Source organism: Haemaphysalis longicornis, unplaced genomic scaffold (assembly GCF_048455015.1).
Source record: "Haemaphysalis longicornis isolate Haplotype H1 unplaced genomic scaffold, Haemaphysalis longicornis Haplotype H1 scaffold_1, whole genome shotgun sequence".
Lineage (NCBI taxonomy): Eukaryota > Metazoa > Arthropoda > Arachnida > Ixodida > Ixodidae > Haemaphysalis > Haemaphysalis longicornis.
The window spans coordinates 132,540,734-132,553,290 of record NW_027526203.1 but is presented as its reverse complement, the minus strand read 5'-3'; the positions used below and the strand labels follow the sequence as shown (position 1 = coordinate 132,553,290).

General features: G+C 49.1%; 1 protein-coding gene across 1 annotated transcript in view; it reads right to left on the bottom strand.

Annotated features, from left to right (window-relative positions):
- Positions 1-12,557, bottom strand: part of Mcad (Medium-chain acyl-CoA dehydrogenase) — a 43,991-nt gene that overhangs the window by 22,790 nt on the left and 8,644 nt on the right. The window contains exons 3-5 of the mRNA XM_077708709.1: positions 8,544-8,641; positions 2,981-3,050; positions 359-459 (exon numbers count right to left, since the gene is read on the bottom strand). Of these exons, the coding sequence (XP_077564835.1) occupies positions 359-459; positions 2,981-3,050; positions 8,544-8,641 (269 nt within the window). The remainder of the gene's footprint in view (positions 1-358; positions 460-2,980; positions 3,051-8,543; positions 8,642-12,557) is intronic.

Here is a 12,557-nt window from a genome sequence, read left to right as displayed (position 1 = left end):
GCAGAAGTGCTTCCCATAAGGTGCGGGCCCTGTTTCCTTTGGAAGGGGCACGTGAACAAACAAGCCGTTCCAAGCAGGTCATATCGAGACAGCTGTGACCCAAAGGCATCCCCGGTCAGCAAGTGTGCCCATGCGCTGCTTGCAGGCAGAGAAAGTGCCTCAACGGAAGCGGCCGTACAAGTGAAGGATTGCTCCCAATTTTGTAGCCACAAATGGAAAAAAGGGGGAATGTCCCCAGGATGCCACTTATGCACCCCCCTTTTCCGAGGCCCAGACGCCCGCGAGTATTGGCTCCCCATAGCATGCCGTGTGGCGCAAGGCAGCAGCAGCAGCGGCAGTGGCAGGCAGAGCGACCTACCCCCAGTTCGGTGCCCGTCAGGGCCAGGCAGATGCCCGAGCAGGCGTGCGCTAGCTCTTCGATGACAAGGCACGACTCAAAGACTTTCAGGTCGGGACCACCTGTGCCGCGAGAAAGAGAACCGTCAGCACCGCCCACTGGGGCACACGTACGGGGCCGGCCAGGGGCAAGAAACGCCCACACGCACACACACACACACACACACGTCCTGCTGCCACCACAAATGCCACGAGCTGGGCTCCTCATTCCAGCTTGGTGCAGCTTCACTGCCCAGCAAAACTGCTGCCATGTGGCCGCACGCTCAGTGGCATATCAGGTGTCCTTGCCGGGTGCTTATACTTCATGGCAGCTGCTGGAGCAGGCGTGCCCTGATTGCCGCCATCTGCTAAAGGTACACCACGGTCCACAGCACTTTTGCCATCTTCTGGAAACTTTTGCTGCTACTTTTCACTTGACAGCACCATGTTTACATGCCAAACTGCTCTTGCACAAAACCTTGACAGCATCGCTCAACACACTGTCATAGAGTTTGGTTTCAATCTGGCCAGGCTTGGCTGTGGCTTGACCGCAAATGAGCTCCTCCAAGTCCACTGAGCCACATCGGCATAGCCGCCAAACAATGGCCACAGGACTGGCAGTGACACTGGGAGCTGTTTCACGGGAAAAGACTCTGCGCTCACATTCAGCCTTAGCTGCGAAACAAACGTTCTCCTTCACAAAAGTTTTGTCCAGGCAGTACAGAGAAAGTTGTGCCGAAGGGTGCATCAATGGAGAATCAGAAAACCCCTAGATGTAGCAGAAATTTGAACTGCAAGATGATCAGCTGAAAAATATGCGCAACCAGACTGGCGCAGTTGACGGCCCTCCATTTGACATGCCCAAGCTGTGTCCACCTAACAGCGCATGCCGGCGAAACGCTTCTCGAGCATTGCCAGCACACTCTAGGGCAAAGCCCCAGTACCATCCAAGGCCACTCCCATAGGCCAATGCAATGGGCGCCACCCAAGACCCCCCCCACACGGAGCAAGAGTACATATATAGGAGGCGAGACGGCCTACTGCGGCGGGTCCGGGCGGGCATCCAGATGATGTCACAATAGAAACCAATACTTTGTGGCGGCAATGGCAAAGGAGAGGGTAGCGGCACCTGATGGTCGAAACGATAGCGGCCACAATTCATTCTGGGGTGACAGATGCTGCTAGCTTCACCTAGGACAAGCGCTTGCGACGTTATCTGGCCGCGTCCTTTCCACTTTCCGTGCGCCCACATTACTCTGACGGTTCTATCGCGACGTACAGATTCACACTTGCAAGCTGCTCCTCCAGTTGTGTTTCTATGCGCCTCGCCACTCGGCCCCCGTATGCAGGGCGCGTCATCCCTGCGAACAGGAGGGTTGCCAGCAGGGAACGGGTCCCCTTCTCTCACGGAGGAACCTGCCTTCCCACCGAGCAGAGTTCCAACACATGCACCTGTTTGGGTGCATGTGTTGGAACTTCAGCACTTCAGGGCAAAAGTCCAATGTTACCCACATACAAACTTTGACCTTAACACTGTTCATATCTGTGTAGGCTTTGTGAACTAAAATACAGTAAATATACACAGGAGCCCTGGCAGACCATCATTTGCACACGTCCTTCTATGTGAAAAACAATGACAGCAAATGGCAGACTGTATTTCTATCAACGCGTGGGAAAACCAGGCTCAGCGCACCCCTTTCATTGTTTCCATGAGTGAAGGGGCAAGTGCCAACTCGAGATAGGCAGACAGGCCTACCAGAACTTGGGCGAGGACCTAAGGGAACGTGCATTAGCATCTTCACAGTGTAGTTAGCATCTGCTGAACACAAAGTGTTAATCATGTGCCTTGCAGAGGTGGGGCCTGATTACTTGCCCAAATAGCTGCACTTTCTTGGGGAATTTCATTCATATGTTACCAACAACTAATAGCAAGCGCTCTACAAGCACCTGTAAAATTACTTTCACTGCTTAAATGTACAAACCTTTGCATGAAAGTGCCAGTTTAACAATGTTTTAGGCTGTGTTATTATCAAGGTATGGCTGCAGATCAACTACATTTTTTGAGCCTCCTACCGTTCCACTATGCGATCTGCCATTAGGATTACATGGCCAGCAAGTTTGCCTGGGGCTGAAAAAGCACCTTCACCCCCACTTTTTGCGCCACTCTTTCACATTGTGTGAGACTTGGTGAATGTATGGTATAAAGGCGAATTTGGTTTTTAACAGCGAACCTGTTTAGTAAATTGTAATTTTTTGTGTCCGCAGTTAAAAATACCAACAGAATACCAAGCACACGACGTAAGCGCGTGCCTCGCGGCGACCGCCTGGCAGTTAAAAAACCAAGAAAATGCCCAGCGCTCGTGTGCGCGTGCCTTGCGGCGATCACCCAGCGTCCCCGGCGCACGTTTGTCAAGCCCAGCATACCCACTTAGGGAGACTGGCCAACATCCGGCACATCACGATCGCTTCGTGATAAGCTGCGCAGTTATTCCCTGCAGTGCAATGCCAGACCTGGTGGCACTGTTGACACCACCAGTCTCCGAAGCGACCCCGGGGCTCACCAGGGCCAGCAGTGAGCGAGCAGAGAGGGAAACGGGGTACTCACCATACTGCACCGGAATGCCCAGGTTCATCAGGCCCACGTCAAAGGCCTTCTTCACAATGTCCCACGGAAACTGGTCAGGGGAAAAACACAGAGAGCATGCCACACAGGGCTACGCAACTGCACTTGCGCTGCACTGTTTCGCACACTAATCTGGGCTATGTCTCAGAGCTTGCGGCCTGACTGTTGGGCCTTTCTGCGCGATGGTGTGGCCTCGCAGAAAAAGACGCACCTGTACTGAGAGTTGCAGATGTTTAACGGGCCAGCCATGAAGACAACATACCGTATTTTCGCGCGCATAAGCCACCCCTGCATATAACCCGCACTCCCACTTTCAGTAAACAAATAAACAAAAATAAATATCTCCGCGTTTTGCCCACATATCTTATACAGGAAAGGCTGGACCAAAGCTACTAAAGCAACATGGCACATTTGATGACGCAAAAAAACTTACCTAGATTTTGCATACTGATTACATTTCCTGCGCGGCCTAAGCCCCAGTCAGTCATTGTCACTGCTCTCGCTAGAGTTATCGCTTGGGCCGCAGTCCTCACTGCCACACACAGCATCATCTACAGTTCCGTCCATGCTGTTTGCAAAGCGGCATTTGTTAAAGCTCTTGCGAACCACCTCACCTGAAATCGCCTTCCATGCCTTGACGATCCACTTACAAAACAGCGCAACATCAGGCGTATACGGATGCAGCCTGCCGGCATTAAGTCATAGAGACCTTCAGCCATGCATTCAGCCTAAAGACACTTGACGTGTGCTTTGAATGGCCTCTTCAATAAAACATCATGAGGTTGAATGGCCTATTCAATGAAACATCACGAGGCGTCGCCACCTGCCATTCTTGTATGAATGCAGAATACAATTATTATACCGCAAAAATGCAAAAGTTCGAAACAGTTTACATTAAATTAAGCATCTAAAAATGGACCAGTGTGGAAGTCACCGCTCCATTTCAAGCAAGATCCCACTCATACCTATCATCATCATAGTATGGAGCAGTGTTTTTGAGTAGTGGCACTCACACACTTTACTCCTAAACGGTGCTTTTCCTTTGTGGAAAACTCTAGCTGACTTCTCAACATTTTTTCTCAGGTTGTTATATTGTTGAGCTGTGTGTAAAAAATGAGCACTATCAGTGGGATAAGAGTGGCCTAGTTGCTACTGCTGATGTAGGGGCCTCACGGCACAACGCGCGTTGTCGTGAAGCTGCGCTGAAGGAAACACCTCGCAAATAATCCGCACCTCCACTTTACCCCAGAAATGTTTGCATTTTGAATGCGGGTCATACGTGCAGGAATACGGTACAACTTCGTTTCATCCAAAAGATTGGGTTTTCATAGAACCCTCAGCGCTTGTCCAGCAGCAAGCTATGCTCTGTTCAGGGAGAAATTTAACTACTACATCATAATCATCATCACCAGCCTATCTACACCCACTGCAGGGCAAAGGCATCTCCCATGGGTCACCCATTATCACGGTACTGTGCTAACTGCAACCAATTTATCCCCGCAAACTTCTTGATCTCATCTGCCCATCTAACTTTCTGCCGCCCCTTGCTACGATTGCCTTCTCTAGGGATCCACTCTGTTACCCTTAAAGGAGCCATGAAGAGAAAACACAAGTTTGGTTCATTCAAAAGATTGTCTCGTTAGAATCATACTGACACCACTTTTAATGTAAACTTCGCTCAAATAAGCTACATAATTAGGAAAAACGGGAATGGTCATGCGACCCACCAGCTCATTTCCCGCAACAGAACCTATGATGTCACATGAGCTAAGCTCTGCGATTGGCGGAGGCTGGCAGAAGCAGACGCAAATTAGGTAGAGCTTACAAACTAGACGAACGAGCGATTTGCGCTTAAATTTAGGACACATTCTTTACAAAGCAATAAGAATGATGGGACAAACAGTGGAAGTTACGAAAGCACATGTAAACATAGAAGTACTGATGCGTTCTGCTGTTCGTACTGCGCACAGCATGCTTGGTTTAGCTGCACAGCACTACGGGGCTTGGGGTTGTCTCAGACGACACTGGCCGATTGACGCAAGCAACGGTGTCTTACGTAACCCCATTTGTCGAGCGAACACTGTTTCAGGGAACGAATATTTTCTCCCAGAACAAAAACAAGCCAGGTTTAAATGCGGGCAAAATCAAACCAAACGCTTGCCACGGTATGGTGGCGCCATCTAGGTTACGGAACGTAAAGAAATGCGGGAACAAACCAACACCGCTGTACAGGGTGGAGACAACCTTTGAACGGTCCCGTGCCGCCGCAATTGGGCCAACGGGCTCAACGCGTAATTCTTTTCGTTTCCCACGAGACCTAGCAACGCGAAACAGACAATATGATTCAAACTTTTTCAGTAAACCGCGTTGCGGCGATAATTTTAGCGCGGTTTTGACACAATGACTTGCTTCGGCGGCGAGCGAGCAACCGAAAATGGCGGCGCCAGCGTATACGTGTGTCTACCCTGTACGGCGGATGCGTGAATGAAGGTACTCTAGGTTGCAGAGCGGTCGGTTCCTGTGATGTCATTTGGGACCACGAAAACGCACGATTGAGCGGGAAAATCAAAATTATAACCTATATTGTTTAATTTCTCAGTGAATAAAGCACCGTTTGTATCCGGACAAGCGCTGGGGGCACTATAAAACACGAAATCTTTCGAATAAAACCAACTTGCATTTTCTCTTCATGGCTCCTTTAATGACCAACGGTTATCTTGCCTTCGCATTACGGGCCCCGCCCACACCCATTTCTTCTCCTTAATTTCTACTGATGTGTCCTTAACACGCGTTTGTTCCCTGACCCACTCCGCTCTTTTCTTGTCCCTTAATGTTACACCTATCATCTTCCACTCCATTGCCCGCTGAGTCGTCCTAAATTTAAGTTGAACCCCCTTGTGAGCCTCCAAGTTCCTGCCCCGTAGGTGAGTACCGGTAAGATGCAGCTATCATACGCTTTCTCCTTTAGGGACAATGAATGGCAGATAATGAATGGCAGCCTACCATTGTCCCTAAAGAACTATTACATACGAAATGTCAATTCTCCCGCTTCAGCGCATGCTTCATCACATCAGCAATGGTGATGATGTAATAGAGGCAGGTACCTAAAACGGACAGTTAACGTGCCGACTCCACATGGCGTCCATACGCTGCAGTCCAACAGGAACCGGAACTGAGGCAGCCAGGAGGCCGTGCCAAAATGCCAAAGTGCACTTTGTTACCGTCGGCCTGTCGTCTCAGACATGCCTACAGTGCCCTGCACAACAGCAGTGTGTCACAGCGTTAACTGGCACTGAGGCCACTTGCAGTGCGTATATGTTTATTCGTTTGTTTGGAGCTAGTCGTGTCCGCCTCCCTTCCTTCTAAAATTAATAAGCACTAGATTTCCAGTGAAAATAGCCCGTTGTGCAGGATGGCCATCCCTGTTAACTTGCATCCGACTCTGTGGTCATCAGCGTGCTCTGACACACAGCTTACTGGAGTGAAGTTTGTGCTAAATGTGGTGCGAGTGTCGCTGCAGTCTTCCACGTGCATTCGTGGCCCCTCTGGGAACGTCCCCCTCCGCCCTGGGGCGCACACCCAGGACTCTGCCCCCACGACCGTCCAAAAGGGGCACAACGCCAGCAAAGACTCCGTCTGTGGCGCTTTCCCTCCCACATCGTCTCGCACACTGCGGGTACCACACAGAGTAGGAGGAGCACAGGAGGGGCACAGGGCCCGTATTTACCTTGTTTACCTCTTGGTGGGCCTGTTTAAAGGGCTCCGCAGACGTTATTCAACGTTTCTCGCCACTCGAAATGTTGTGGGGCATAACTGCACGATGGACCTCGAGAAAACAAAATGACCACTTGTTTCCGCATAATGTGGGAAAAGCTATTTGGCGCGATCCACAACAGGCACAGCTTTGTCTCAACATTTCAGGTCGCGGTACGCACTAGGCCGTTTACACGAATGTTTCCTCTACTGCTCCACAGCTTTGTGCCAATGCCAAAGCACAACAGTTCCCCCCCCCCCCCCCCCCCCCCCCGCCAGGGTGTGTATGCAACCTAACAAGAGAAATTGGTGCAGAATTTTAGAGAGAAAATTCAGAGACAATTTAAGCACAATGCCCAAAGGTAGATTAAAAAAATAAAGCACTGAAAGCGAATGGGCACAATGCGGGGCCTTGATTGTCGATGAGCACCAGCCATACTGTGGACAGGGAAATGGACCCCCTCCCGGACTTTCCTGCCCACACAAGCGCCACGTGGATCTTCAGTGTCCACTGAAAGGGACAGACAGCCAATTTTTTGGAGAGCTTTCTATCCCAAATGAAAGGGCACCACTTAGAACACCTTGAACCAAACCGGTTTTCCTGATAGGGCCCTGGAATGTTTGAATGCGGAATTTTTACATCTACCAACCTTAATCATGCTGCCAAAACCCAAGCCATGACATAATTTTAACTGCTCGCGAGATGGAAGAGGCATTCAAAAACTGAAACAATAATAAAGTGAAGTCTTTCCCATTCCTTTATGCTGCTCGTTTGAATCACGCTGCTCCTCCATTTGCTTTCTGCCTGGGGTGTCCCATTTGCTCGCTCAATTATGCGGACATCGCCTTCGCCTTCGCTGCCACCGCCACCTCAAATTCTGCATTGGGAAGTACAGCATACGTCAGTGCATCTTTCGCTAGAAATAAAAAGGCATTGCAGTGAAGACCAAACTGACGTCAGGGTGACCCCAAAGACCCAAGTCTGTAAATGGCTGTAAAAAAATTAAAATACTTGCAGCTTATTTTTTTGTATGTGGTGGGCTCAGTGCTTTCTAAATTGCAGAAAAGGAAGCAAAAAATTTTTCCACTGTAATTTTAAATTTGAACTGCCTGATGACCTCATTAGATGTCATGCTTGTAAATTGCTCATGACTTGCATCACAAGCTCAATTTTTCGTTTATAAGCTTACACGGTCCAACTGTTAAAGAAAACATACAGAAAAAAAAAATTTGGGTAGAGAGAAAAAATTCAGGGCTGAAAGGGCATGTGGAGGTTCTTGAGCCAAGATCCATCGGCCGTGACAATAGCCCTGAGGGGGCAGTCAATTTTGTGGTTAGAAAAGAACACCTGCAGTTTATCCTTCTTTGCTTTGCCTTTTGATCACAACGAACTGTAGAGCGTGCACATTAGGCAAGACAGATGGGACCAGATGTCTTGCCACAGCGGGGCCCCCTGCTTTCGCCTCGAGCCCTAGCATGGTAAATAATGATGATAATGAAGCACAGCCAGTGATGGTGCCACTATTCTAGGCACTATAGCGCCACGGTGAGGATGGTGATGCCGCGACAGAACATTTAGACTTTTTCCCAGTTCCTTGCCACCTGGGGACATTTAGGGGAAAACTGGCACCTGCATTTTGTTCCACAAAATCTGTTGCAGCCTGCTCCCTGCTTTTCCTGCTTCAGTGTTTACCTGTAGCTACTTGCAGCCCCCACCAAGTGTGCACACGGCAAGCCCCGCAGGCAGCTGACACCTCTGCCTGCCGCCCCCACCAGGCCCCCAGGAACGTACCTCCCCCGTGCGGTCGTGGTGAGCAGCCTTGGGCAGCACCTCCTCGCGGGCAAACTTGCGTGCCAGGTTCTGGTACTCCTTCTGCTCCTCCGACAGCTCTGCACAACACCAGCAGGGGGGAAATCAAGACGGGGACGAGAAAAGGAGCCACACTACAGTGACGGTACTTATTTCCCGTTCTCTTGCCAAACACATACCCTCCCACATCCAGAAGGACACCTCTTTAACATGGTGGCGACACCTGCTGTGCCTCTCGGTTAGTCCCTACACAGGACACCAGCAGAGCAGCCTGAGCCGGCACAGCCCTCACACCCCAACAGGGGGGCACACAAAGGCTCGCAGTGGGGAAGTGCTTCTTCCAGGCCACTTTCGGCTCGGTTTCACTCCACACACTTGGCATGGCGAAGGCAGCTCATTTGCACAAGAGCAATGGGTCTCTTTTTGCTCTACCCTCTCGATTAGACTGCCTTGGCAACTGCAACTCTCCAGGTGGTGATCAGTTAAGCGGAAAAAAACAGCATCGAGATACCCCTTGCACGCCTGGCTGACCAGGTCATCAGTGCAATGACCTTCCCTGGGGAGCACTATGCAGCGAAATTTCTGACAGACCTGCTCCTCCACTTGCTCTGCAGCCTTCCTTCAAAATACAGAAGGGTTGAGAACTGGGCCAGTTGGCATGCAGTACTGTGGTATTTGTCCCACCAGGTTTGTGCTGTTCCGCAATTACCGAATTGTCCAGCCCTCGAGTGTTGGCGGAGTGCCCTAATCGGGCACCCCACCCAGTTTAGCCAGCATGCATGCTAGCGCCCTGGCTGGCTGCACATGGCACACTGCACATGTGCAGCCTGCCAAGCAGTGGGGCGCTTCCACAGCTTTGTCAGCCAGGGCCTGTTTGCACACTAGCTCGGCCTTTACTAGGGCACTGCAGATGCTGCAGCAGCAAGTGGTGAGGGAGCAGGGGGGCCCCTTTACATCTGTTAGGGTAAAGCTGTTGCAAAGGACAAATCACTCGCGTACAGAAATTCTGTTCACAGCACTGGCCCGAATGCTTCCTCCATCACAGCGAAATCCACCACACTTTTCAGTGTCAGTGTAGTGAAAAGACCCTTGGGCAAATGCCGCAACACTGGCACGAATATTGCTGGCTCCATTGTTCGAGCAGTAGGCTTCTGCACTATAACGGAGATTTCTCGCAGAGTCTACATGTACACAAAAAAACTCCCCCAAGCAAGCCATGTGCACACAGTGCAACTTCTGCCGGGGTTCCACAGCGATGTTTCTGCGGACGGACAAGTGAGCAGCTACTTTAAGGGAAGGGAACAAAGATGATGCCCAGTAGAGTCTCTTCTTGCGATGATATTTGTGTCTCATGGAGCTGCTCAACACAGCCGGTGGTTTTGCTGCACTCATTGTGGCCAGGAATGTCAAGTGGTGGCTTTCTTCTGTGCTGCAACCAAAAACTAACTCAGAAATGGGCTTGGAGAGTGCCGTACCCCTAAGACAACAAAGGGCTCAAATTGCATTCAAGACTATTTTTTAGTGGCAGAAAATATATAATGAACTTCTTTGAAGGCATAGCCCAACCACCTGAATCTATGCTCCTCGCCTTCTTAGCCTTTTTATTTGTAGACTATGATCCGATTCCAACGACTGCGAAGATACTGCAAGTGTACCAAGTTCTTCATTCCCCGCCATATCTGCAGCATAAAACATGTGGCCTCAACATTACTCTGACCCCAAACAATCCAAACCCATGTTATTGACACTACATGACCTTTGTGGTACAATGAGAAAGCTTCCTCTTTGGAATAAGGTGTGTCTTAGTCTCCCTCCATTTGTTTTTTGTTCTTCTCAGGGTTAACCACTGCAAGAAAACCTACACACAAAATTTCAATACAGATGCGCATGTCCTCCGATAGCCTCATGCTCCGTATACACAACGGCGAAAAATAACTGTGGCACTATGCTGTCACTGAACCAACTAAAATAAAAAAAGAAAGGACATATTGGCTCGCACAAAATTCCTCAATAAAAATATTCATTGGCCCCAATTTTCACTGTTTTCATGATGTGGCATTCGCACGAACCAGCTGTTTCTCTCCTTTTACAAAGTGGTGGGAAGGGGAATGGCTTGTTGAAAACTTGGGGGTTTCACGTGCCAAAGCTGCACCACCAGGGCAATGAGGCGTGCTGTAGTCAAAGGCTCCCTTGAATTACTTTCAACCACCTGCAGGAGACCTTTAATGTGTCCGGAAATCTCGACACAAGCCTTTTCGCCTCCTTCATCTGAAAAGCGGCCACTGTAGCAGCCAGGATTGAACCCGCACTGTCCCGGGGCTCAGCAGCCTCAGCCCCTGAACCAGGGGCTCTATGCAGGAGGCATGCTCACTTAACATTGGTACTGGGCTGTTTGCTTTCCAAGGGAGCGTTTAAATAAATGATAGAGTGCTACAATGTTGCTGAAATGCAATGTCTTGGCTTGATACAGTTACAGGAACAAAAATGAACAGTTTTCATGCCGATAAATGAGCGGATTGGGTCGACTGGTTCTCACCTAACACACTTTTCAATGGCTTCATTTAAAAAGCGCACAATCGAGCCGATGGCCGTTGGGGCCCAATCCCACTGTCGAAAACCGAAAAGGCTTTCATCGTCAACCATCGTCAACCATCATCAACCTATGAAGGCTATATATAGGGGTTCAGTATACTCCGCGCACTTCTCTATCACCTGATTGATCGTGTGAATATGGTCCATTGTTGAACAGCCTCTACGAAACCCTGCTTGTTCTTTAGGTTGACTAAAATCTAAGGTTGCAGAAATTCTGTTAACGATTACCTTGGTAAGTACCTTGTAGACGACTGACAGTAAGGTGATTGGCCTGTAATTTTTCAAGTCCCTCATGTCACCTTTCTTATGGATCAGTACGACGTTTGCGTTCTACCACGCTTCCGGTACACTCACAGTCATTAATCATTGCGTGTACAGGTTTGCCAGTTTTACTAGTACAATTTCTCCGCCGTCCTTCAAGAGGTCTGCTGTTATCTGATCTTCACGAGGTGCTTTGCCCCCTTTCATTTCTTTCAAAGCCTTCCTTAGATCTCCTGTCGTTACTTTTCGGATGTCTCTGTCCTATGAACTAAGTTCTCGTTCGGCATTATCCTGGATTATCCTGGATGTCCCAGCTACTGTACAGATCTCTATAGAACTCCTCGGCTACTTTGACCATTTTATCCCTGTTTGTGATGACATTGCCTTGCTTATCTTTAAGTGTATACATCTGATTTCTCCCCACGCCAAGACGCCTCCTCACTGCTTTCAGGCTGCCTCCGTTTTTACAGCATATTCGATCCTCTCCATATTATACGTCCATATGTCAGCTGTCTTACGCTTCCTGATTATCTTCGAAAGCTCCGCTAGTTCTATTCTGTCAGCTGGGGTGGAGATCGTCATGCTTTGCCATTTCATAATTAGATCTTTCGTGTCCTGGGAAAGTTTGCCAATATCCTGTCTAGCCATCGTGCCCCCGACTTCTACTGCACACTCCGTGATAATGCGTGTAATACCCCGGCTACACTAGGGTCCGAATGTCATTTGAGCCAAATGTCATTGACTCAAATGGGGTGCTTCGAATGCCATTCATAATCCGCTGTGCTACACTACGATTTAGATGGCATTTGAAAGCTTTCACAATTGCTCGCCGTGTTGTAGTGGCACTTCCGTAGTGGCACTTCCGTGCTGTAGTCGCCCCATTCCGTTTTCGTACAATAATACAACAATCAAATTTAGGAGCAGTCTAAGGCAGTAAATTGATATCAAATTAGAAGAGTTTTGACTCTAATGTGGTGGCTGTTTGCATAGTTTTACATTTTTTTTTTTTGCAACTGACCCACCGGTTTTGAGAGTACGAAAATTAAATATGTTGATTTCATATTTTAAGTAAATGAAAAGTGAACAAAGTTCCACAAACAAAAATATTTTGTTTGTTTTACGTACAGAAGTATTATATTTTTT